The 27,612-nt window shown below is 39.7% G+C and overlaps 1 protein-coding gene across 5 annotated transcripts in view; it reads right to left on the minus strand.

The window, feature by feature from the left end:
- Positions 1 to 3,528: 3,528 nt before the first annotated feature.
- The window catches only part of UNC80 (unc-80 subunit of NALCN channel complex), a 225,172-nt gene continuing 201,088 nt past the window's right edge, over positions 3,529 to 27,612 (minus strand). For 4 of the 5 annotated variants that reach the window (XM_088022040.1, XM_028112209.2, XM_088022041.1 and 1 more), the window contains 11 exons: positions 26,832 to 26,955; positions 25,904 to 26,110; positions 22,802 to 22,986; positions 22,015 to 22,180; positions 20,531 to 20,710; positions 16,679 to 16,817; positions 14,114 to 14,170; positions 6,783 to 6,864; positions 5,759 to 5,870; positions 4,964 to 5,163; positions 3,529 to 4,148 (listed from right to left, as the gene is read on the minus strand). In XM_088022040.1, coding sequence (XP_087878166.1) covers positions 3,882 to 4,148; positions 4,964 to 5,163; positions 5,759 to 5,870; positions 6,783 to 6,864; positions 14,114 to 14,170; positions 16,679 to 16,817; positions 20,531 to 20,710; positions 22,015 to 22,180; positions 22,802 to 22,986; positions 25,904 to 26,110; positions 26,832 to 26,955 — 1,719 coding nt within the window. In that variant the 3' untranslated portion in view covers positions 3,529 to 3,881. The remainder of the gene's footprint in view (positions 4,149 to 4,963; positions 5,164 to 5,758; positions 5,871 to 6,782; positions 6,865 to 14,113; positions 14,171 to 16,678; positions 16,818 to 20,530; positions 20,711 to 22,014; positions 22,181 to 22,801; positions 22,987 to 25,903; positions 26,111 to 26,831; positions 26,956 to 27,612) is intronic. The other variant, XM_028112210.2, reaches the window with a different exon arrangement.

Here is a 27,612-nt window from a genome sequence, read left to right on the forward strand (position 1 = left end):
TTTTAGCTTTATTTTATTATATGTGCATATTCAAACACAGAGGTCTTAATATCTTTCATAAATATCTTTCATAAACGTTTCGGTATTTATTCATATGCATTTTTTTCCATGCTCTTTGGTCATTCATAACAGACTTCAAAGTCATCTGAGGGAAGTTGGCTGAGTAATCAATCTTTTGTTTTTACCTATAAAATGGCTAATAAAGGATTTTCATCCTGCAGTCACAGTGACTATTGAAAAATATTATGGAGGTACATTGATCTGTAATGCTAAATGATCCTGAAATAATATAAGTAAATTTGTCTTAAGCTTTTCCAAATACATTCTGCCCTTGTTTTTATTGTCCTGAGTGTCAAACCAAACTTTGTTTCTGAAATGCCGCAGTTGAGACCCACTAAAGTAAATGAGGAAGTGGGACTTTCTACTCACGGCCAAGACAAGGCCATGGAATTGGAAGGGTGAGGTCATAGGGCAACAGCATAACTCGGTGTGATAGCAGCAAATTCCAGAGACTTCATAAAATATCCTGTATAACTTGAGGAAGGGTATTTAGTTTGCCTTTTGGACTGTAATTCCATTTATCACCCTTTTTTCCTTGTTGGTCCCTATAAACACCCTAGTCTCATCATAGATGGTCTTAGAGCCAGACAGCAGAGTGAAGAATGGTCTTCATTGACTAAAGGGACAGATACTAAAGAAGGGAGGAAGGGTGCCTGGGGGGGGTCAGTCATTTAAGCACCTGCCTTCGGCTCAGGTCATGATCCCAGGGTCCTGGGATCGAGTCCCGTGTTTGGCTCCCTGCTCTGCAGGGAGTCAGCTTCTCCCTCTGCCCCTCCCCTGACTCATTCTCTCAATCTCTCTCTCTCTCTCTCAAATAAATAAAGAAGGGAGGAGATGTCACCCTGCCTACCGTGCTCTTGCAGGCTTGAAAGAGAAAACAGTTATTCCCAGCCTGTGCAACAGGCCCTAACCAGACACCCAAACACCATATATATATATATATATATATATATATTTTTTTTTTTTTTTCCTTCACCATTGTCATGCCCAGTTACGCCTTTTGATACGGTGGTTCTCAGTGACCTGTCCCAATGCATTCAATAACTCAGTTTCCTTTTCGGAAAAATCAAATAACTTATCTAATAGAATTATAAAACCAGCAAATACTGAAAAATGAAAGTAAAATGTTTTGCTATAGAAAATGCTGTATCCAGGATTTGAACTGCTTTAATTGAATCCGAGTGGTCTAAATCTACACCCACTATAACGGATGATACATGTTTATTCTGAGGTCTCTCAAAAGATAATTTCAGAAGAAGCAACCTCTTGGTTGAGTCCAATTTTTTATACATGGGAAGTAGGTGCCTGTTTTGATTTTCCTTTAAACAAGATAAATATCATTAAGCATCATAGCTTAAGAAATAATCTAGTATGACTAATCTGTATTTATCATATATAATAAATTTTAGTCATATACTCAATAATATTTTGATTACAAAAAACTGTTAATTATCCTGAACTTTTTCTGATCTTCCCCAACTGTTTTTTTTAAATAATTATTCTTTCAAACTCCAGGTAACAGTACTCCTGAGAATACATCTTGAGACAATCTTATGCACATACATATAAATTATCAATTACACATAAACATTCAACACATTACATTCAACACATTTAAGGGCACCTTAAATGGAACAGATGCACACATCTGCAAAATCTCAGTAGTCCCAGTATGAAAACATTCCCACTCTATAAGGCCCTGTTTCTCAGAGTGGAGGCTTTTTTGCAAGGTACAACGATACTTAGCTTATTAAAAAAGTTTCTAACAGACTTCCATAACACTAGAGTGAAGGAGTGAGGCTGAAAGACAGACATGCCAGTATCATCATGTTCAAAACAGCCCAGGACCTTTGTAAGTACATATAAAGGTATTTAGAATCCTCAGATATTCAACAATCTTCTTTGACCCCTTTACTTTTTAAATATTTGATACAATTATACGTGGAGAATTTGGATCAAGAATCAAAAAACTGGAACAAAGTGCACACATATATAGAGACTCATATAGCCCAGACACTTGTAATTACCAAACATAAGGCCTCTAACACTAATTGAGCAGCATAATTTTTAACAGGCAAAATACATCAGCTTAGAAAGAATCATAAAACCACTTTATATGTATATTTCTGCACTTGAGAATTAATTCAACATTAAGTAAATGTTCTGAAAATTTTGTAAAACATTGAAAGAGGCCATATACCCCCTCTATTTTCTCAAGTTTTAGATTTGAAATTTTTCATTTTGTCCATTATCTTTAACTCACAGATGTCTTTAGTTCTTTTAGTAAATGGGACCCAAACCCCAAATTCTATTTGAAAGTATAAATCACAACCAAAGCAATGCCTATTTAATAAGCAATTCTAACAGAAAAAAATAATTTCCCTTTGTGATTTGGGTGACTTTAGCGGGTCTCCTCTCTATATAAACATACTTTTCATAGCCAATGTAGTTGAAGTTAAAGCATACAGAATGTGTTTTCAATTCATTGCAATGTAATCAAAATCTGTAACTTTAATTGGAGGACTAGAAAAATGCACGCACACACACACACACACACACACACACACACACACCCCACACCAAATTAGGTACATATATGAGTTTTTATATGTTTAGTAGTTATGTAACAGTTTTCTAATGTAAACTGTTAAAATTTTGAAATTCAGTTTTGAACTATATGATGCCAAGCCCTGTTACAGGATCAGTAACACACTAGATACGGCCTCATGAGCCTTCTAAGTTTTATGCTTTTCTTGAAGTAAGTGAACTTCAAGTTAAAGTGAAATACACAAGCTGACTGTGTCTGTGAAGAGATTGCTCACTTTATAATTTTCCCTCATAAATGTAGATGTCTAAAGGATCATAGAAAAATTGTTAACGTTGAGAAAAAGTTATTTTATTGAACCAATTCTAACAATAACCTTAATATCTGAAAATATGCCCTCAAGGGCAGGCACAGGATACTGTAATCACATCTTCCAATATCTCTTAATCTTGGCATTGACGTGGTCATGGCTAGAAGTAGGAATACGATCTCTTTCTAGCTATTATATTTACATTTAGCTTGTATCATAGTATAGGCTGTTTAGGTTCTTAATTCAAAATTACATCTGATAATTTTTAGAATATTTTCTCTCTAATGTGGTTGTGAAATGGAATGATCTTAGGGCTTTAGCATTTTGATTTACAACATGCAAGGTAAATGACGGTTGAAAAATAAGTATTGAAAAATCCACATCTTTAAAAATAGTACTTTTTTCTTTTTCTTGTAAATGGCTGTATTGTCGATCAAAGCAAAAATGGCTGCAGGCTTATTTATTAGTCTCCTCAAACTAATATTTTCCTTATTGATTATTTTTATGTAAATTGCTACTCATATAGCCACCTGATTTAATATTTTTGAAACTATAAAAATAAACATTTGCATGAGATGTATAACGTGAGTAATCTCAAAAATTGCATTCTCTTTTTAGTACATATTATTTGTTAATATTCCTAGGTAAGCAGCTCCATAATAGTATATATTTTTAACTGCTCGAGGCTTCTTGAATCATAAATAATGTGCAGTGAAATGGCTCTTTCCTCTTAGTCTTCCCTGGTTTTTATGGTCTTCACACAACCAAATTATCTTAGCCATTGATTTTTTTAAAGATGTTTATGAAACAACGTGCGCATTAGCAGCAAAATCTACTGAGATTTGTGTCACCCGTTGGATGTAAAGTGCTGTGTTTTCATCTTTTCCAAGCAAAAGTATTCACCTTTTAGGAAAGCGATCCCTCCCACATCTTGTCTACACCTGCCACTCTTAACAAGATACGGAATTAAACATGAGACTCATCTAGGTCTCCGTCAGTCTCCCCCAGCTCGGTGGGCATCAGAGTGAACTGGCTGGACAGCAGGGGGTTCTCCATGCCGTGTTCCTCACTGATGTGAAGGACAGTGTCTCCGTGCTGTAGGAGGATGGATGTCTCAAGGCCTGTGAATTCTTCAGGGTCTGAGAGCTGCGTAGAGAGGGGACCATGTGCTGGAGCACCTTGCACTTCTGCGTCCTCCCTCTTTTCTCCTTCTTCAGCGGGGAGGGGCTCACTCTGTCATCAAAAGGATCATGACATCATGGAAATCAGGATAGGTGTGAGGACAGAGGATCAAAAATGTCATTGTCTACCTGAAGCTGGACAAGGATGCTGGCCAGTCCCAGCTCTAGCTTTTGTCATATGTGAGCTCTTACATGGACCCTTTCACCCTTGCAAGCCTGTTTCCTAACCTGCAGCATGAGTGTATTTTTTTGCACTGCTTACCCTGTAGACTCTGAGGATAACAAGATGGTGGTGTTACGAAGCCTGTTAACCATTCAACACTCTACAAACGTATGTAGTATTATTGCCCCTTAGCTTTCTCTAAATGACGCTGGGAAGGACATGGGGCCTATGGGGATTCATTTATAAAAATTCAAAGAAGAAAAAAAAATCAAGACAAGAAAAATATCAAAATGATGAGAAAAAAGATCGGAATATTGAGTTCCTCTCATCTCATAGGACACAGACGGCTCTCTATTTATAGGCTTCTAGACCGGTAACTTTATTTTCCTTTCAAATTGAACTACCTTTCAACCAGGTATTGTATCATGGTTTTCAATGGTTATTTTCATTATGAAATATTTTCTCTTGGGTTTTTCATAACAAAGAATCCCAAGATTTCTCTTATTCCTTCTTAAGTAGATGTATTACTGCCCACATACTTTATATGGATGTTCTTGTCCATGACGACAGGACTGTTGTCTGTCTGAATAACAAAATGTTACGGACTCAGACTTCCATTATATGGAATAAATGTGCATATCCATGTTGTTCCTAGACACAAGTGTGCAGGGGGCAAGCCTCGCCTGTTTCTTTAGAGCCCTCACCTGCCTGGGAGACAGGCTGTGAAGATCAGCAACTACAGTGGCAGGGGAAGACGTGAGGACTGGTTTGCTCATTCCTTCCGGCTTCTTAGATGGGGCTGGACTGCAGCCTTGGGGCTGGCCTGTGGCGGGAAGTGTTTCTGGTGGGGCGGCGGCTGGCTCCGGCTGAGCCTCGATGAAGGTCACAGAACGTTTCTGATCTGCTGTGGGTCAGAAGTAAAGCAGTAAATGGGGAAAACATATATTGTCAAGTGCTTAATAATTAGCTCTAACCAGTGTTTCCTGGCTTTTCTTTGTAAAGACACTGCTGGCTTAGTAATAAATAAGAGCATATTTGACTATTATGTACATGTTTTGATTTCACCTCCTGATAAAGAGAACTTGGGTAGAAAAAATCATTTTTACATAAATGGCTTAAAACAAGATTTCCATAGAGCATTAGGTGAACTTGGTCATCGCTCATAACAGCTACCAACAAGACTTAAAAGTCCCTATCATTCATCATTTCTTTGTCTTCAGTAAGACATAACAAACTCGGTTCCCAGCTTGGGTAAAGAAAACACAACCTTCAAGAATCAAATCTCATAGTATTTGTGGTTTTTCTTGAACTCTTCCATTTCCCTAGACCTGTGGGGAAAGGATAGGGGAGGAAAGGTGGAAAAGAAGGAAAGGCACTAAAGTGCTCTGGGAAACTTCTTCCTTTATCCTGAGCAGGAGCTCGGGGGCTGCAGACCTTCTTGACTGAGTTGCATGACACTGAATCAATGATATAGTCGGAAGGGACACAGGAGGCCTCACCAGATGGCTTCGTTTTAGGTTGAATACTCCTGCGAGTGGTTGACAGCCGAGCCCCGTGGCGGTTTTTGGGTTCAGTCTGCGTCTTCTGACGTGACAGTAGAGGACGTCTTAGCTAAAGAGAATAGGCAGAATAAAGCTGGCAAGAGGGTTCTAACTGCCTGGGAGGAAACTGTGCTCAGAGGATTCTATGATGTATTCTTTCCTTTATGGGTTTCTGTGGATGCTTGTACTTGTAGCTGATAAATTAAACTTCTTTCTGCATATGGAACGACTGAGTATTTGAATCTGGCATCCTCTTTAACCAATTCTATCTCCCAATTATTAGTTCTTTCCCTATGCCAAGGACATAAATCAATATAATTTAAAATAGTCAATGTGACAATTTCAGGATACATAACTAATAAGCATTGCTTGTTGATCAGCCTTTGCTCATCTAGAAGTTGTAGTGAAACACATGCTAATTTTCAAGGGGAGGTTGGTGAAAAAATTTCAGTTGCTGAGAAAGTGTCTGGTATGCAAATGCTGGGAAGCTCCAATCAAAGTGACTGTACAAAGGCTCATTTAAATTTGTATGTAGAGAGTAAAGGGACCCCACCTAAGGAAATCTGTAAAGATGGTCTTTACTTTGATTTCGATTTTAACCTGAATCATTAATTGTGAAATGAGGAAGAAAGGACAACTGGGTCTATGCCTGTATATAGAAACGGGCCTTACATCAACTTCATAACAAATATTCCTTGCTCAGTAAGTTTGGTCGGGAAAGGTTTCTGAACAGGGGACAAAGAGAAGTATAGACCTGCTTATGAGCCTAGGAATCAGCTTTACCAATAAGAAGATTCAAAAGCTAAAATAGAAGCTAAAAACTCTCCACTTGCCCAAGTACTTACGTTTTAAAGTTGCTCTTGTACTGCTTATTTCAGGCAGGGAGAAGGCAAAATATGATCTCCATATTCATGGGCATTACAAATTAACTAGAGCTTCCATTTCATAGGATGACTCTCCTGCCCTTTCCGGGTCTGCTTACCTGCCTCAGGCCCCTCTTCCTCCCCAGCGGCTGCTGAATGAGGAGGTTCTGTTGGCCAGGTTCACTCTGGACACTTGGCACCCTGTCAAGCATCAACAGTGTTAGCGGACCTCGGAGAGAGTACAGATGACCATCCTCTGCTGGGTGTTAGCCAAAGCCACTTCTATGAAACAGTCACTTCAAAGATACCATTATCTTTGAAGGAAGGTTGGGAAAGTATCCCTGGGATGGGAGATTTCAAGGGTTTGGGAGGGAGGACGAGGCCTCGTAGCCCCAAGCTGCCAAAATTGAGATTTTGATTTTAGTCACTGATGCCATATCTATCATTCAGCAAAACATTGGTTCGATCACACCCCTGGTTTGGAAGCCACCAAAAGGTTAAAGATGTCACATTCTAATCTCAATTTTTTTTTTTCCAAGGGGAAGGGAAAAGGTGGTGACAAACAAACACAAACAACTCTATCACATGGATGGGAACACCTTTGTTAAAATTTCAATTTAAATGAAAATAAGATGGACAGATATCAAACACATCAGACACAGGATCCATTTGGGTGAAGGGGCACATTCAACACATGTTTGCAGCCTGAAGTCTCTGTGACTACTGAGTAAATGAATAGTCACATGGGTAGACAATTAAATGTTTTTTAAGAAAAGATTTTAGATTTAAAAGGCCGGCAAAATAATCAAGCTATCAGAAGAACTCAGAAACTTAATTGAATAGCTGCACTCAAACATAATGTGCAATTTATAAAAACAACAACCTGCTCCCCCCAAATTTACTGTGTATGTGTGTATTTTATATGCAAAAATGACTCCTGACAGTGGTTGCTACTTCAGTGTTGGGTGAGGCTGAAAATACTGTCATGGGCCCATGATCCATTTTCATTCTGCATGCATGTATAATAGGTATTTATAATGGGAATGGCGGTGAAAAAAACGAAATGTTTTGTGCCCAGAGAACATTGTAATCCTGTGGATGATGCCAATGTGCTTATTTGGTTAATGGGCAACTGATTTCTGCTTTGCCTTTGCAAAAGGAGAGTCATCTACAAATTGTTTTTAGAGTAAAATATTCCACAGAGGAATCCAGAGTCAGCAACTGTCCAGGAAAAAGAAAGACTATATTCATTCATTTCCATTAAAAGAGAGAGAGAGAGAGAGAGAGAGAGAGAGAGAGAGAGCTATTTAAAATATCTAGCTGCAGTTGTAGAGAAAGAAATTGGTGGCAAGATAGACAATCAGATGTTTCCCCTGTTATGTTAACAATTGGTTAACCATCACCTGGGTGATAGTCATGTCTGTAATTTTTTTAAAGGTCTTACTCATATTTCCACTAGAAGAAAATCAACGATTACCAAATGGAGTTTCTCAACGTTTTTATGAAATAAGGATGTCATTATATCATAATTATACCATTTGGGATACACAGTACAAAATTTGATAAAGAGTCCCCCAAACAGATGCTTTTTAAACTTTCTTGTTCTCCTTAATGTCAAGTTCAAAAGATCAATATACATTATTTTTATACATATGTGACCTTTCTATGAAGATGGAAAAATACTCAAAAGAACAATGCAATAAATTCTGATAAGCAATCCAGACTATGTTGCTGGCATGTTTGAAGTGACATCTCCTTATTAATTATACATTTTAACATGTGCCTTAAATTGGAAAGAGTATTCGATCACCATATGCACAGAAGTAGAAACAAGTTTCTCCCAAATACCAAGCAAAGCTTTCTTTGGGATGGTTTCTTCATTGACATCTAAATGTTACCTCAGTTCCCTTGGCCATAAAGGGAGGTTAATACTTACCACCTACCTCCCATTAAAGTCGAGGAAAGAAGTTAGTTGATGTAAAATGGTTTGGACATGAAAAGGGATGTATATAGCATGCTTCTTTGTTTTACATTTGATATTTGTAATGAGTTTATTGCTTCTAGAACACTAAAAGGAAGTGGGTTATAAAATGTTTTGAAAATAATTGGGCAGAGAAAATGAAATTGAGGCAGTCCCCTTGTCTCGTTTTTATTCAGTAACCGGAGATTGTGAGAAAAAAATGGTGCAAGAAAAGAAATACATGTTACTCAGGGAGTGTTAATGTCAAAGCATAATGGTAGTTTCATGATGATTATTCCAGAGAGGATTATAAGCACCAAAATTTTCTCTATGGATAGAGAGGCTTATATCTAAGAAATGAATCAAGTTTACAGCTTCAGTAATTAGCTGTTCTATGTAAATGATACAGTATTTCATTGGTGGAATGCGCATATCGAAAATGAAATTATAGAACGTGTCCCTGGAAGTAGTATATCCCAGCTAAGACATTATATTCTCCCTAAAAGAGGTGTACTGGGGACATCAAAGTCTGGTTTAACTGGGTGCAGCTGGGACACATTCATTGACAGCCAGAGAAGTTAATAATGGAAGTAATTTATGCAGAACACATTACTTTCTCTCAAGTCTATATCAAGTTGCATAGAAAAAGTAGTTTCAATTTAGTTTCAAATTCTCTCCAAGTCATGTACTATTTTAGTAACCTGTAGGATTTATGATTTGTGACCATAAGAATGTACAGTACTAAAACCAACCAGGAGAAGACCAAGGTGTTTGCCCTAAGCGCCTCTCTCAAGAAAACTGGTTTCTCGAAAATGTTAATCTTGAGAATGAGAAATGGCCGATTTTCCACGTTTTCACAAAATAATAGGTTAAAACAATAAAGATAAAAGGAAATAAAACATTCCCAATTGAAACTAAAATTATCCTTTGTATTTTGGAGTCACTGAAAAACATCACTATGGCAAACCATATAATGATCTAGATTTTAGGGAAGTACATGCACTCAGGGCCTGGCAGAATTTTGACTCAACTGTCTACGAAAAACAAAAACACCTTACTCAAAATGCAAAGAAGTAATTTATAAGCTAGCGAAGTTCAGACAATGTCAGGAGAACAATTCTGGCACAAATTGCCTCTTTTTTCCTGTTTCAGCCCGAGGGCCTGGAGTGTAGTATACAAATATGTATGCAACTCCTAAATGAGATATATACCTAATGGAACTTCTTAAAATATAGGATAGGTGAATGAGGGGACATTCAGTAATGTAATAAAAACATAATACGTAAAAATGTAATAATAATTCATATCATTCATTTAAATTACCAAAAAATGTGTAGACTGAGACATAGATATATTTCATAAATAAAAAATTTAAGTGGAAGCACTAGGTAAGACTAGTGCATGGAAAATGAATTAGTACTTTCATTGCCTCTACCTGTGCTTTTAGTTTCAACTTCAGTATTGTTAGAGAAATCTAGAGGTGGAATACAAGACACAAAGCACAGCCATTTACCCTGAGTGACTGTCTTGTGATAGGAATGCATAAAGCTAGCACCAAAGGAGCCATAAAGCATTCACAGAGAACAGGGAAGTAAACAAGAGACAAAATTCTACTTTTCCCTTTCCCAATAAAAGATCATTGTTTGAAATTTACTTAGCCTCCACAATGTCAGGGAGCAACATTTCCTGTCCCCTTAGAAGTCCTTCTAGCTGGACTAAGAATCAAATTAACATGAGACAGATTAACAGGAGAAAATCAAATTCTATAGGTTTAAGTATGGAGAATCCACATAGATCATGGAAATTCCAAAGACAGGCAAAATGAGGTCTTTAGGTCATTCTGAACTAAGGAGAAGGGGTTTGGGGTAGGGATTTCAGAAGAAAGGAAGGCACTTTGCAGGGTGATAGGAAGAGCCGGTTTTTGGTAATTAGATGTTTGCCCTGCCATACAGATGGGTCACTCAGATAAAATTGATCTCTGCTAATAACCCTTATTCTGGGAAAGACCCCCAGTGTAGAGTCTGCTGTGTGGTTAAGAGAAGGACAAAAGTTTCTCTCGATGCCACAGGGTCTCAAGTGCCTTCAGCTCAAAATAATCCACATGCCAAAATGGAGCATTCTGGGGAGTCTGTCCTGACCCCCTTCAACAACATCCAGAAAATGGAAGCTAAATGCCACAGAATTTAGAGAGGAGTGGCTGGAATCAGAGTAAAAAGGGAGGATAATCTGGATCTCAGATAGCCAGTAAGAACTGAGGCAGCACTGGCAAAGGCCATATCTGTGTATCACAACACGCATTTTCTTAGCCGTTCATTCTCAGTTACACGAGAAAGGCTTAAATATTTTTCTAAGTACTTGGAGAGTACTTGCCAAGTTTTCATACTTTGGAAATGTGGATGATCATGATATGGGCTCTGCTAAATAGGTTATTTTTATTTTGTCTCACCCAGGCTACACAGTCTTGCTCAAACTTGAGCCACATTCTTTTTTTTCACTGGGATTAAAATTACCCTTACAGAATCAAATAGCATTATAACCTCTTTTTAAAAAATTAGAATTGATTGTCAATTCATGCCTTCCAAAGTATTCTAACGTGTCCAAACAAAATCTGATCTTCAAGTATAAACATCCAGGCTAAGTGCTTGAAGAACTTCTGTATGTCTAATTCTTCTGGAGAAAACATGATGGACAGTGTGTGTATTTGGGGGCAGGTACAGGGAGGGAACATCTACAGTGAGTTTCTATGCCTCTAAGAGCAATATTCTCAACAGAAGGGAATGGGATACTATTTTAATGTATTAATTTCCAAAAGAAAGAATTTTTCCTCCATAGCATAGTGCGTCTAACAGGCTGATACCTCTTGTGATGAATATTCAAAAGAAACCAGATAGCACAATTTTAAAAAAAAATCCTGGAAGAAATTTTCAAAAGGTCTGCATAATTTTTATTGGTTTCTATCTATCTATCAGGTCACCCTCGTTATTCTGGTCTCTTCCTCATTTATCCCTCAGGCCAACTTGTCCCACTGACCTAAAATAAATGCTCTTTCAAAAGCAAATCTCCAGAAAATGTGCCAAAATGTGGGGGTTAAGGGAGAAGCAGGGTGTATTACTTTCCTTTGGGCATGCTTCCTGATATTCTTTTTTTTTTTTTGTAAGAAGGCTCCACGCCCAGCATGGAGCCCAACGCTGGGCTTGAACTCACGACCCTGAGATGAAGACCTGAGCTGAGATCAAGAGTCAGACTCTTAGCCAACTGAGCCACCCAGGCACCTGCTTCTTGGTTTTCTTTAAGGTTTGGAGCCAGATTTTCCTTAGGACTACTTTGGATGTACTTTAGGTCCTGAGTGTTCGGGTGTGTGCTAAATATAATTGCCTTGGTTAATCCCTACTGCTTCTTTAGGATCTGAAAATTCTGCAACATAAAGAAGTTTCATGCCAAAAATAAGAATGCCTAGAAACCAAATATAAATAAGTGCATATCCTATTTTATGACCCACCTCTTAGTAAATGCCAAAAGTTCCTCTCCTCCAAAGAGAACTTGGTGACATGATGGAGTTCAAGAAATATGACTTGAAGGGTCTGGCAAAGGTGGATGTGCTACTGGCTGGTGGGATTCCTCTGCATTAATAGCATTATTTAGAATCCAAGTGAACACCTCATCCTCTGTTTCCTTAATGACCACCATGGAGTGTGCGTGGCTAACACCCAGAACTAAAACATGCCAGTTATAGGAACAACAACAGATCGACAACAGTTGGTCTAAAACAGTATCCAAAGTCCTGACATGACTGACTAAATCAGTTGTAGATAAAAGCTACAATTTTGGCTCTGAAACAGTCTCACATAGCAAGAACTTTGGGTTTACTCCCACTGGTGCTGGACCCAGGGCAGACTGGTTCCAATAACTCCAAGTTCAGCAATTTGAACCCTGAACCTGCCAGAGATGGCCAAATCCTTTAGAAAGTTTATAAAAATCAACTCAAATGCCTGCCTTCCCTCACCAAACCTGGACTAGTATTTACTCAGCAAGAGTAAAATTTGGCCTAATTGGAAGAGCCCTGGGACAAAGTCGGCCAAATGCAAGTCTGGTTTAATCCTTTCCACTCTCCAAGGGCCACTGAAGTTCTCTTCTAAGTGAGGTGCACCTGTCTCAAATGTAATTTTCAGCATCAAACAAATGCATTCTTTGAAAGTAGTGGTCAAGGCGCTAGACTTGGTTCTGATCTCTTCAAACTCTGTGAACAATGAAGGGAAACCGTCTCATTTGACCTCGCCCCCCCAGCTCTCAATAATGGACTTGAGTCTGCACTCTGCAGCACCGCACTTCCACGTTTACCATCAATAAGAGACTGGTCTGTCAAGGCAAGGGCTTGCAAACACAAATGAATGCCATGATTTGTGGGTGTAGTAAAAAAAAAAAAAATGATACACCCGATGATGGACTAAATTTCCCATTTTCAATTGCTGAAGAAAATGTGAAATCTGGACAAGATGCAAAGAAAACAAAAAGAAAACAAAGAATATCCTGTCACCGGAACAGCCTCTCAACATTTCCTCATCTTTGTGTTAAAGCAATAAACACGTTGTATTGTCCTCACTATATAACGCAAACCTGGAAGGGGATGTTTTCTCTTGAGATGGAACTAAGGCACTGTTCGAATGAACAAGAAGCATCACCCCTAATGAGGATTAGTTGAGAGGTGTGAATCAACAGCACAAGATTAGGAATGTTTGACGTGGTTTATCTGAGTGTTAAAGGTGCAGTCCCCCTTTCTGACGCTTTAAACCAATAGCCCAGGTATCTTATTGTCTGCATCATAAGACTTCTCTTACTTACCGAGAAATGTTTGTGTCTGACATTTCATGGCAAGTTTGGGAGTCCTCTTTGTGCTGGGACAGACGTTCTTTTTATGTGTTGTTTGAACAAGCTACTATAATAGCCTGCCACATAGCATGCATCAAAGAGAGGGAATTACAGAAATTGTATCAACATCATTACTCTTATTATAGCAGCATTGTTTGTTTTCTTACCATCCATGCTATGAACTAAAAGACCTGTCTGGATTTAATAAGGGGCTTCTTGATGATGGGGAGTTGTATTAAAAGGCTTCTGAAAAACAATTCTTAAGGGCTATCAGTGTGGGAGGGAATGACTGGATGGGATAAGATTAACATTTAGCATATCAAATGTTTTAGATGCCCATGGGACAAGCCCTTAAAAGAACGCCACAGTTGTTTTTTTTTTTAAGAAAGCTTTTTAGGCCATTTGTGATTGAGCTCTGAAGCTGCAAATGAAGGAGGCTACACCTTTGACTTCCAGGCTCGTGTGTTCATGAGCGACAAAGGGCAAGAAATGGAAAGAGATATCAAGACCGGGGTGGGGGGGGGGCGCGGCGAGAGGAGACAGAGAGACAGAGAGACAGAGGAGACAGGGAACAGCTAGTTTCCCAGCACAGACACCAATAGACAGGTAGCGTTGACACTGTACCTAGAGAGGCTGCCCTCGGCGGCCAGGCCCTGGGAGTCATCGAGGACATTAGGTTCACTGCAGGAGGGGTAGGGAGATGAAGCATTTAGGGAAAGAAAATGCAAACAAATAAAAGAAAAAGAAAAAAAGGCATGCAATTTTCTGCTTCCAAGAGCCAAAAATAAATAAATTTAACAGAACAAGAAGGAGAAGGAGACAGGTAACCATTTCACCTTGTGCTGGGTTTGTCAAGACATAGGACTCGAGGTAATGGGGGAGGAGGGACTTTGGGTGGGTATGACTCTCAGAGGAGTGATCTATTTATTGGTCAAGAGTTGGGACTTAAAATGAGCTCCAAATGGACACATGAGCTCTGAAGTGCATTGTAGAATGAATCTGTAGAAGACAAGACTATCATTCCTTTGGTGACCATTTGGCTGGGTGGTTGTTACTTTCCATTTGTCTGAGTATCTACGTGATTCTTCATTGACCAGGAGCCTGCTTCTTTCTCATGTGTTGTGACATTATCACACAAAAAACCACTTACCATGAATTGGCACAACCAAACTCTTGGAACTGATGCCATTAAGAGAAGCAAAGAAAGAACTCAACTTCCCTTGCTAATTTTGCAATGGAAATGCAAGTCAGCAACAAGCCGGAGGAAGATAACCCCGGCATATTTACCTGGAACTCTCATTTACCTCCTCACTCCACCCTCTAGTGACTGAATTGTAAATGCCAAAAGAAGAAACCTGTCAGGTTGGTGAGAGAATAATTAAATAGTTCATTGATTTATTTGGATGCAGCTGATTTTGGGATTTGTGAACAAAAATTGTGTCATATTTTCTCTCTCCTTCACTACCTAGCATCGGGCTAAGCAAGCATCCACAAGGCACTCAATAAATACTTACGAAATTGAATGGAATTAAACTATTTAAAAAGCTGGAGGGCCTGCCCCCCCCAATTGTTTACCTAATTGTACACTGTAGAAATAGCCTCTGTGTCCAGAAAGAGGCTCCCTTTCCCTAATACACATAGATATTACTACTTTCACTAGCCTTCCAAAATATGACTCAAGCCAAAAGGCTTAACTATATGATTTTTCTGGATTTCCAAAATATCCATAAGAGAAGAAATTTTCTCCCTTGAAACAAGTTAGCCTCTTAATGAATATGTACATACAAAGGGAATGGATGGTCTGGTTAGTTCAGGTAAACCACCAAAAAACCCTCTATGTTAAATTCCTACAATTCCCTAATTTAAATAAAACTTTTACATGAATTGCTGGATGGCTTTCTCTTATCCTTGATAGAAGCTTGCACATGCTAGCAATTAAAAATGAATTGATAGTTACCAATATTAACTGCTTGTATGACTTTGCATCTTTTTAGTTTTTTTGGACATTTTATAGTTTAACTCTAGTTTTGTTCGTGCATTTTATTTAAAAGACCTCCTTTTTAAAGGTAAGTTACCAAAAGGTAGGTAAAACAATCTCTTACAATGATAGTAACCCTTATATATTATTAATTTTTGTATTAACCAAATGGTACATAAAATACTGTTTTCTTTATAAGTATGCAATTTACTTATTAATCATCTTTTATCATTTTCCCCTAGTTTTTGATATTCTCCAAAGTTAGGCTTTATTTCACAAATTTTATTTCATCTGTAAAGTTCATGAACTATTTGCTAAAGGATTTGGGCATAAGGTAATTATTTCTGCATAATACTGATTTTACCTGAACATTAGAATGTGCTATGATTTTTATTATTTTCCACATATGAAGTATACCACATCAAATCTGTAGATATTAAAAATAAAGAACAAGCTAGCCAAAAACACATAAGGCTAACTCTTTGAAACCATTCAGTTCCTGAAGTGATAATATCATTGGCTCTGAAATAGACAATGTTTTGACTCTTACATCAGATCATTTTCTATGTTTGATATATGTATCTTGGAACTTTTATGTATGTTCTTATAGGGCAGAGAACACATAAAGAAAATGTCTTAAAGTGTTTAGTCATGGAATCATATAACTATAGAGAAGGTACTGTAAAGGTCACTTTAGCCAACCTCCTTTTTCACAAAGAGCACTGTTGGCCCTTGTTAAATGACCTGCCGAAGGTCACACATAGTGGCGTAGGTCTTTTTCCACTTGGTTAAGCATCGCTACCTCCAACTAAATGCTAATGACATACCAAAAGTCTAAACTCGACCACATATATCAAGCTAGTCCTATACACTAGCCAGGTACTCATTATTAGCTTAGCTAATGATTTATGTGAAATATGAGAATATCATTTGACAACCAGAAAAAAGACCATCTATCTACTTCTAGAGAGTTTTTAAGTTGAAACAATGCTTGGATCAGAAACTGGGATCCCTTGTACTGGTCTGGCTTAGAAAACTCTTTGCAAACTGTTGCCTTGCATGACTTTGGTTGAAAAGTCCTTTGTCGAATGGTCTATATAAAAACACAATCCTCTGCTTCTCTTTTAGCCTTTTTAGAACAACAAAAGTGAATTTTCAGAATTCTACCTTTGCCCCCAAATGCAGAGTATAAGATATCCGTGGCTCTTTACCTTTGGCTGGGTAACATGCCCACCTCAGCCTGAGGTGCAGACATGCTAGAGACGTGGCTGGAGAACCGCCTCCTTCCAATGGTGCTCAGAAGGTAAGCTTCTTGTTCACTTACCACACTGGGCATGCTTACAGAGTCATCTGATAGGGGACAAAGGAATGGAGTGTTATAATGTGGTCATGTTAATCTGAAGACCCAAACCGAGTTTGTACTTGGGTTCCGTCCTTGGCTTGGGTTCCCACTTTAGGGTAATCTTTAAAGCTAAATTATCATTCGTCCCTTTGTACAGATTACAATGTAAGACTCCCAAAGGTCTTAGTTTTTAATCTGTACAAAGGGACAAACAATTCTTCACATCCACGCATCTCCCACCCTCAAACAGCCTGCATGAAATAAATGTAAATATCTTGTCCATTTTTACAAGTAAGTTATTTGTGAAAGTCAAGAGGTATCTGATTTCAGAAAAGCTGGACTAAAAATTTTTAAACATTCTGAGAATAGTGCAAAAAGGAATATTGTTACTAGATGAGTCAAGTATATTTCTTTGACACTGAAAAACTACATTCAGTACATTTAATGATTTTTAGACTGCTGAGGGCAAGACTATTTCAGATAGCTTTAGGGTAAATATTTGAAAACCTCTAAAATTTAAAAAACAAATGCTTATTTTGACCTGAAGTTTTAAACTTGACGCATATAGTCTTATTTTCTTCGTGAAGCAGAAATCAATGTATTCAAATCCATGTGAAAGTTAGCTTTAGCACAGTATTTGTGACAAGATGGCCTCATTTTAAGTGAGTTAATGGTGTTTGTTGCTGACCAGTAAACATATTTTTATTTATTTTTTAAAGATTTTATTTATTTATTTACCAGAGAGAGAGGGAGAGAACATACACACACAAGCTGGGGGAAGAGCAAGAAGGAGAGGGAGGGGGAAAGAATCTCAAGCAGACTCTACTCTAAGCGCGACACAAGCCTCGATCCCATGACCCTGAGATCACGACCCGAGCCAAAACCAAGTCAGACGCTTAACCAACTGAGCCACCCAGGCGCCCCTGAACAGTGAACATATTTTGATTAATGTAGTGTTGTGTTGAACTTATGCTACCATGTAAGGTCATCTGACGTTCTTTATTTAAAATACCCCAAGTGGTCGTATTTCTAATGAAACTTCTTTCAAACCAAAAAGGTGTATATGAAGAGTGCCAGAAATTTTAATTTGTTACATAATGACTGACTTGAAGTTGATTCATGTTACAGAATGGTATTTCTTTTTTAGGTGTGTTCACAGAGAAGGGAATAAGCAAATGTGCCTTGAAAACATGAAAAACATGGTAACATAAATAGAACTATTTCTACAAAGTCCTTTCCCATATCTCACTGATTTTTCCTCCTATTTAAACTCATATATCACTTCACAGTCTCTCAATATTTGTTTGATGATTAATTACATGCTGCCTTCCATTCACCCTTTTGTTAAATGTTCTTTATTGAAAATGTCTGTCATCTCCTCTACAGGACTAGATCTAAGATCTCAGAGAACATATTTTTTCTCATACTTTCTTATACCTCATCTTGTACCTGTTACGTCTTAATATGGGTTTGATGATAGAATGGGAAAATAGTTTAAGTCAAAGTAGTCAACCATTTGGCTTTTATACCCATCCCATATAAATTAGTACACACCCACATCACAACCACACATTTGTTAGCAACTCTGTTTCCACTGGGATGGTTGTGCTGTCTAAGAGCAGCGATATTAGCAAAAAACTGCACGTTCATCAGTGGGTTTAAGTGCTGGCTCCCAATCGGTGATATCGCTCTTTATGTCCTCTCTACTTTTCTCTCCTATCTCCTTCCTGCTGGCTAGGAGGTTACCTACTAAAGATATTTAGCTTTACTAAAGATAGGTGGTATCATTTCCCATAATTAAAAAAAAAATTGCTGGGAGACGTTACTTAAAGCATTAAAGAAAAATAGATACTACTAAAGTTCTGAACTATTACTAGGACTTAATGAATATAAAACTGCTTATCCTTTTTTCTCTCATTTTGTTTTCTTTCTTGGTCAAGATTTTTCAAGATTTCCCGTTATAATTTGAAGAGTATTTCCTTGCACAATGAACAGGGTGATTTAGAAAAAAATATATCTGTAGGTCAGGTGAAAGACAGTATGATCATCACTTCATTGTCTGATTAACCCTAAACCACATTTGGAAAAGTTACTGCATTTCTTTCTTTCCCTCTCCTCCACGTCCAACTCTAATAGTGAATTAAAATACTTTCATTCATCTTAGTTAATTAAAATTCCAACCTCAACTCCTATTTCTCCTAATTTAGTTTAAAATGGGTCTTTTTATTGTTGTTTGATATGGAGAGGCTCTAAGTGAAGATCTAGATTTTGTCTTCTTCATTCTTTTTTTTTTTAAGATTTTATTTATTTATTTAACAGAGAGAGAGAGAGAGAGAGACAGCGAGAGAGGGAACACAAGCAGGGGGAGTGGGAGAGGGAGAAGCAGGCTTCCCGTGGAGCAGGGAGCCCGATGTGGGGCTCGATCCCAGGACCCTGTGATCATGACCTGAGCCGAAGGCAGACGCCTAACGACTAAGCCACCCAGGCGCCCCTGTCTTCTTTATTCTTAAGGCACTGACAGCACTCTTTGCTATATAAATGTTATATCAGAGTGTCTTTTTTTTTAAGATTTTATTTATTTATTTGACAGAGAGAGAGAGAGAGAGCACAAGCAGGGGGAGCAGCAGAGGGAGAGGGAGAAGCAGGCTCCCCACTGAGCAAGGAGCCCAATGTGGGGCTCGATCCTGGACCCTGGGATCATGACCTGAGCTGAAGGCAGATGCTTATCTGACTGAGCCACCCAGGTGCCCCTCAGAGTGTCTTTAAAACACAACTAGAAAATAATCAAGGCAATAAAAATAGTTAAATGACAGTGGTAATTAATTGGACCTTTCACTTTTTACTTTTAAAACCTACTCCTATTAAGCATACATATGAAACACGTTCTTGACTGGTCTCATTTCATGACACCAAATCTTATGCACATGTGTTAGAAGCTCCTGGCCCACCTCAGCCATTAGGAACACTCTTGAGTCAGATTTGGGTTGTATTTCCTTTTGGGTTGTAGTCCCTCAAGAAAGCCTATTGGTTTACGTTCTAGATAGTATAGCCAACTGATCTTTTCTGAGTCCTGAGTATAAGCATTGCTTAGTTTTCTTTGCTCAGTGGGGAGTGCTGGTCAACCCCATAGGCCAGATGGCCAGGAGAAAGCAGAATAAACACTTCCCTTAGTTACTTAAGTACAATTTAAATGAGAGTGCGTGGAAAAGGTTGAATTTATAAGCTCAAGGTGTAGGGGTCACTAAAGATTTGCTTTTGTCTGAATTCCTTCCAAATGACCAAGGCTGCTGAGGAATTTATAAAAGAGTAGGCAGTAGGAATCATGGAATCAGTCACAATTCCATTTTATTTTATTTTATTTTATTTTATTTATTTTATAGATTTATTTGTTTTAGAGAGCGAGAGAGCATGAATGGGAAGGGCAGAGAGAGAGGGAGAGAGAATCTCCAGCAGACTCCCCACTGAGCATGGAGCCTGATGTGGGGTTCGATGCCCTGACTCTGAGATCATGACCTGAGCCGAAACTGAGTCAGACACTTAACTGACGCCACCCCCCAGACGCCCCACAATTCCACTTTAAATCCTTTTTGTAAAAATGACTGGGGAATCAGCATTGAAAAAGGTCAGAGCGGCAGAAATCCTTCCCAAGCCCTCATTTCCATGGCCAAGCTGGGTCCCACATGTCACCCCCACATCTACCCCATTCTGTGGGGTAACCTACTTTCCTCATCTTCCTCATCAGTCCTACTCAGGGTGTCCTGCGAAGCCTGCTGGGAGGGCTCACTGTCCTGCTCCCAGACAGTGCCCGTGCCCGTGTTGGAGCGGGACATGGTGGCCAGGCTCAGGCGGTAAGCGGAGGTAGAGGTGCCCACAGTACTGATGGACGTCTTCCCTTGGTAGGCTGGGGGTCGAGAGACCAAAGGAGATGCATGGTGAGCGTCTTGAAAGAAAACAAATGCTTGCTTCAAACTCCTCCCTTGTATCAAGGCTCCCTGTATTTTTTAGGAAAGGTCAGTTAAATAGTGTGTCTCAGATAAGTGGTCTTTAGGATAAAGTAGCAAGTGGGAGTGAGATTTAAAAAGAAAAAGAATTGGCTATTGATTTACTCATAATTGAACAGTTTCCTCAGGGGAATATAGTATCCCTAATAATGTAAAATGCTTTGACATTGCTTTTGATTTCAAATGTGAAGGCTGGAAGAATGCAAAATAATTTTGACATGAATTGAAGCTTCCAACTTGGCAGATTTTACTGAGAAATTTATCTCTCCTGACACAAGCATGTAGGAGTAATAAATGCATTGTCTGATAGGAACTTCTCAATCAAAATCAGAATACGTAATCAGAACTGTGTTTGCATTCTCCTTTTCTGGAAATGATAACTTATAAAATATCCCCTTGCATGTGTCAGGTTATTTTATTATAAAGCAGAATATTTGAATGGCACTCTGCAGATTTCACTAAGACTGTACTTGTCAAAATCTTTGTCTTTAATGCGTCGCAAGCAATAGTACATTTTAGAAAGAAAAAAGCCACACATATGAGAGTCTACTTATGGGTAATGACTGCCCTCTAATGGCAGATAATGATTTGTTTTCCCTCCTAGTAATTTCCTGTTAATAATCGTAAAAAGTAAACAATGCACCCCAAAAGAAAATCTTTTAAATAATGTAAAGAAAGGATCTCCTAGCCTGCCAACTCTAATTCAACCCTACCTCCCCCAATCTGTAAAAGTTCAAGGCTTTGTAAGCAATCATTCTAGTTCTGTGTGTAGATTCTTTATTCTCTACAGAGTCTCGGTTTCCTCATTCCTTAAGTGGACTCTCCGTTATCGACCTTAAGGGCATTTGCGTGGACTGAGTGAAATAACATCTATGAAACCATCTACCAAATCCCCCTTCTCCTTTCCAAAAAGGAAGTGAAGGCAAGCATTTCAATACCTTTTTTCCCCCTAGTTAACTAGTCAAGGAAGAGCTTCACTACTGAAACGAAGATTGAAAAAAAAGTTTAGAAAAGAGCAAAATTAAAATCCCATGATACCCCTTGCTTTGTTGCTGGCATTGATCACATAGTCCAATCTACCAGGGAACTTACATGACTACCTCACACATGGTTCCAAAAAGAGTGGTGACCCAGACAGAGGCATTCTTTGTAGGGTGTGAGTTCCATGAAGCAAGCGAATGCAAAATACCCCACAGTTACTCACCTGAGCCACTATGAACTGCCTCTTTTAGAATTTTTAGTTCACTGTTGAACTCGGCAATGAGGGAGCTCTTGCACAGAGGGCGTGGGATAAAGCGTCGCTCCAGCTGGTCTGCGATGTGTTGCCGGGCAGAGAGCTCTTCATGATTTTCTGCTGGCTGGGCCAGAAGCTGAAAGGAAGGTATGGATTCTCAGGTCCTCAATTTTCCCATCTGTTAAATGGGCTAATTATTGTATCTATTTCATAGTTGGTTGTGAGGCTGAAATAAGGTAATGCAAATGAAGTTTTTAGGACAGTGCTTTATATAGGAAGCTCTTAATCAATACATTATTTTGAATCACTGCCCCAGGAAATTCGGGCATGAGAAGATTAACACAGTAGATGAATAGTGAGGGAGGATTTGGGGGGGGGAAACATGCTTTAACTGTTCTATCTTTTCCATGTTTATTTAAAATCAGATCTCTATCATGTCACGGAAGAAAGGAGAACCTTCCCCAGATCCTACCCTTGGGCCAATCTTTTTTTTGTCTTTTTCCCTAGGGGGCAGTGGTGAGTCAAGAGAGGGCAGAGTTTTAGAGAGTTTCATAACGCTCTCACTGCGAAGGTACTCCTAACATGACATTTGATCCTCTGGGATCCATTTTTGAGCTGTTGGCTTACAAACACGGTATTAAAAGGTCCTCCTAACTAGCTCTCCTGCGTCGCACAACACCGCCGCAGCAATCCCGCCTTAACCTGGAGAGAACACATCCCCGGGGCTCGGCGCTTCTGGGCGAAGCGCACACCACACCTTGCACTGGATGAACGGGCGCAAGAGCACGAAGATGGGGATTCGGGTCCGCACGATGAAGTCGAGGAAGTCCCACAGGGCCAGGCCTCCCACCTTGCGCAGAGCCATCTCCTTCACCTGGAGGCTCAGCCAGTACCACTGGCTTCCCAGCTGCCTCTCAAAGCAGACGAGAATCACCTTCAGCGCTTCACACCGGGAAAAAAGAAAAGTAAGCCTGCGCGTGTACTTGGGCCTCGGAGGAACCCTGTCTGCACCCACAGCGCTTTATGCGTCAGAACATTTTCTGAATTTCCAAATTGTCTCCATGTTCCCAAGAACCTGAATGCTCTCCTGAGCGAGCGTTCTGACATCGAGACAAAAATCTGGATGTTTTGATCTGTTTGGATCCTGATTAGGAGAACACAGCTACCTTTCTTAAGTACATTTAACTTCGATTTGGACAACACAGAGCCAGGTGGTTCATAGAACGGAAAGGGAAATGTATCCTAAACATAATGTGGGGCTAATATTTAGCTTTCTGAAAGTGCCGTCTTAGTGGCTTTATGGTAATACCAGCACACCACTCATATCCTAAACTAAAACATGGGTGTTTTAAAAGATTTTTTTTTTCTTCTAAGCATAGAAAGAACATATTCTTGCTATTTAAAGTAAAATCAAGCCATGCAGACATGCACAAAATTAAAAAAAGAAAAAGTCCTTCCGCTTGCCAGCTCCCTTCCCGACCCCACCACTCCCCAGAGGTAACCAGGCAATATGTTTCAGTAGATCCTTCCAGATGAAAAAAACTCCAGCCTCCTCCCTCCCTCCTTCCTCCTCCCTCGTTCCTTCTCCCCCCCCCCCCCCCATGCACATCTTGTTGATTACTAAACCCTGTTGGATTTCTTTTGCAAGATCTCTTGCTTCCTAGATTCTGGCAGCCCTGTCACAATCTACATTTATTTATTTATTTATTTATTTATTTATTTATTTATTTGGAGGGGAAGAAGATTTCCCAAACAGTGTGTCAGGACAAACCAGAATACTGTAAGGATGCCAAACATTCTGGCGGGAGCGTCCTCTGACCCCCTCAGCTCTCGGCCCAGTGTCTGCTACCGGGCAGTCGAGGGGAAACTGGGCCTTCTTGATCATGTCTTAAGGCCCATCTCAGCAACTAAAAGACATACAGAAACCCAACTCCATACAGCCCTCAAAGTCACACATACCTTTATCGCCTATTTTGGACATTTACAGGGGACAACCATGCCATATAACACGGAGAGAGATGTTGTAAGAGTCTTCTTTACCCCTCCCCCTCCTCCTCAAAATCCCATTTTTCACAGCCATCATTCATCCGAATTCCTTTCCCTCGACTAAACAAACAAACGAAGGGACAAAACACAACACTCCTTTCCCTACGCTGAGCTTGGTGACATTTCTACTGCTAGGTGCCTGTTAGCCTTCTGTGGGTCTCTGCTATTCTCCTCCTTCACTTCCATCAGCCCAACACATAAGCAGGATAGCAAGGGGCTCAAGAGCAGGGACTCAGGTGCCAGATGGCTTGGATTTGGACTTTGGCTCTGCTGTTTATTAACTGTGTGACTTTAGGTAAGTTACTCAACCTTTCTGGGCCTTTGCCTCTTCAGTCCTAAAAGGAGAAGAACATTTACTTCTTAGAGTTGTTGTAAGGATTCAAAGTATAGAAAACACTGCTTGGTGGCACAGGAAGTGTTCAAAATAAATGCAAAAATCAATTTGAAACAGAGGTCCAGGAGCCTGGCCAAGGAACCAAAGGATTCCCCTTCATTAAAAAGGCAGAAAGTGGAATAACCCGAACATAATCACTCGTCAAGTGTTTTCTCCTAACCCTGCCTCATGTGTCAAGGCCTCTGTTTCCATCATCCTCTGTGCAGTACCAAGCCTTATGCAAGCCTCAGTCCTAGAATCTAGATTTTCTTGGAACCCCACATTCTCATGGCTTTGGCAACTAAGCCCCACACGGGTCAGGTCCTGTGCAAATGCATTCTTATTTCCTTTTTTTCCCTTTTCATTTTCATTGTCAATCACATAATTTTCTAATACGCTTATTTATTTCTTTTTTTAAAAAATAATCTCTAGGCCCAGTGTGGGGCTCAAACTCACAACCCCGAGATCAAGAGTCACGCTCTACTGACTGAACCAGCCAGGCACCCCAAATATTTCCCCTAATGATGCAGTCCAAACATCTCACACATTCCAAACTCCAAGGACCTGTTTTTACCAGTGTGTATGGTTCATCTTCTACTCCCCACACCAAGATCTGCTTTGATAAATTGAAAAATGTCAGGCACAATCTTCTCAACTTGGTGCTTTCGAGATTTTCTGCTGTTAGTGCTCCTTAATTCTCCGTGCTATGGCAGGAGTGGTGTTTTCCACTGGCTTAGTTCACTGAGGGCCAAGGAGAGGCTCTCCAGTGTTCCACGGGTCAGGACCAAGTTAAAGGCAAGGATGGGGTGATGGAAACGTAGGGGTGAAGCGAGAAGGAAATTGGCAAGCCTCTGGGGGAGAACAAGTCGACTGGCCTCACCAGAGTGAAAATCAAGATGGGGATTTAGAGATGATATCATAAGGGAAGAAAAATAGCTAGGAGGGGGCTATAGTACAAGGCCGCCATGTCTTGCTGCCCAGGATGTGGACTGCCCCGCTCTAGGGGCTCCATTCACATAGATGACAGACCAGTGAGTCCCATGAGTTGTGTCCCTGTGTACCAGTCAGAGTCTACATCTGATAACTAATGAGACGATAATCTCAGTAGTGATCTCATATTTAACCAGCAAGGAGGAATTCTTACTGCCGATGCCTTCCTTACATGTCCAGATGCTGTGAGAAAAACAACCAAGTAATTTAGGCACCACAGAGAGGAAAGTACTTTGGTTTTTGGCATATGTTTACTGGCATATGTGTACAGACTCTTTTGCAAGGGTGATGCTTCTTACTTGCTCAAGTGGCTTCTTCAAATACTTTGTGGATTGAGGTCTTTTAAAATCGTTTTTGAGTCAAGGTGTCACATAACTCAATAACATCATACATATACACACACAAACACACATACACGGAGAGAGAGGGGGGTGTGGGGAGAGTACCCACCCAAGTATGCGGCTTGGCTGGTGGACTCGGCCAGGCCCTCCCTGCGCAAGTCTTTGCCCGCATCCCCCGGGGTGGAGCAGTGGGCGGGGGAGCTCTCCAACATGAAGTTCTTGCTCCTGGACGTGCTGATGATCCGCGGTGGCAGGAGCACGTTAATGACCGTCTGCAGGAGCAACTGCACCTCGGGCTGTTCGAGCCATGGGCTGTCTATAGTGCAGAGTTCGGAAGAGGGAAGTGGAAAGAGAAGCAAGTCACGAGCTAGACTTTCCATGTTAGACCCAGAAAAATTCAGCTCTCTTTCCAGTTCCAAACTAGAACACCCTAGAAATTTGGGTGTTTCCCCACCAAGTACAGCTTCTCCTCTGGACAGAAACCGTATTCCTGATCCTGGGTGTTCTGTCCATAGTCAGCACCCAAGGGCTTGTGTTCTTAGCCAAATCTCTGCTTACCATTTCAATCTCCTTTCTTTTTTCTGCTCAAATACTCATAACATATTGTCTTTACATTTGAGATAAGCTTTTCCTAAAAGAAAAATCCCCCAAGAAGGAAGAGTAATGAAAACAGATTGAAATGTAATGGCAGTGGTAAGGTTTAGGCTAACCCTAACGGCAGCAAATTATAAAGTCCATTCACTTGTCAATTCACACCACACTGTATTTCAGTTAATACCATTTTCTTATGGAAACAATGGTCTCCCAATTTTTGCTGTACTGAAGGACGTATCTTCTAAGAAGTGGAGCAGAGAAACTCTTGACCCAGGGTAGCTAAACTGAAATGAAAGAAAACCTCTATTTCCTAAGATAACCCTGTTTAAATCATTCGGGTCGACTTCAGTAACGGCCTTCATGGGAAAAAGAATGAGAAATAACAGCCTGACACTTAAGAAAACACAACAATGATAAATTCCCTTTAGTTAAATTAATCAGACCTTTGCTTCCAGATCCTACTGTGAGCACAAATGGGATGAGTAGATTTAAAAGCATCCCCTCCCTTCGCTCTTGATTGGTGAATGGGGAGATCACATGGCTTAAGGGAAAATCTTCTTTTAAAGCCTGTGCAGCAATAATAGAAAAAAAAGATTAATTGACCCCCACACCCATTTGGTATGTTTGTTTTTACACAGCACGATGGAGGCGGTGACTCCCTGTTGGCTGCTCCTGGAAACTATGAGTTCAATTGCGCCGTGTGCAAGATTCACTCAAAACTGATACTTTACCATTTGCTTGCCATAACTGAGAGTTATATACCTAAAAAAACAGTAACATCTTGAATATTAAATGCAAAATTGTAATACTTTTGGTCTGGTACAAAAGCAACCGAATATCCCCATTCATTTGCTCCATGTGTCCACCAATAAATATTTTAGAGGTAAAAGAGAAAGAAGAAAATGAGAACTTGCCACCTATTCCATTTGGGAGTTATTTAAAAGTCCTCTGACCTTTGCACAAGGTCTCCTCCAAACCAGAAACGAATAGGTAATATAGAAAGAAAGAAATGATCTCTGTACACAGGTCATAAACATGGATCACTTTAGGGATCATTGTTTCCTTTCTGCATGGTAGCCAAAGCTCTTGCTTAATTTCTTTTCTACCATCACCCATTCTCTGGATGATGGACCATCAAGTTGTCAGATCATGGATGTGTCATTATCCATTTACATCAGTTGTATATTTCCCATTAGTCACAGAGCTTTCTGATGATCTACCACT

The sequence above is a fragment of the Eumetopias jubatus genome, unplaced genomic scaffold (assembly GCF_037043125.1).
Source record: "Eumetopias jubatus isolate StellerSeaLion01/CBP00866 unplaced genomic scaffold, mEumJub1_p1.0 scaffold_3, whole genome shotgun sequence".
Taxonomy (NCBI): Eukaryota; Metazoa; Chordata; class Mammalia; order Carnivora; family Otariidae; genus Eumetopias; species Eumetopias jubatus.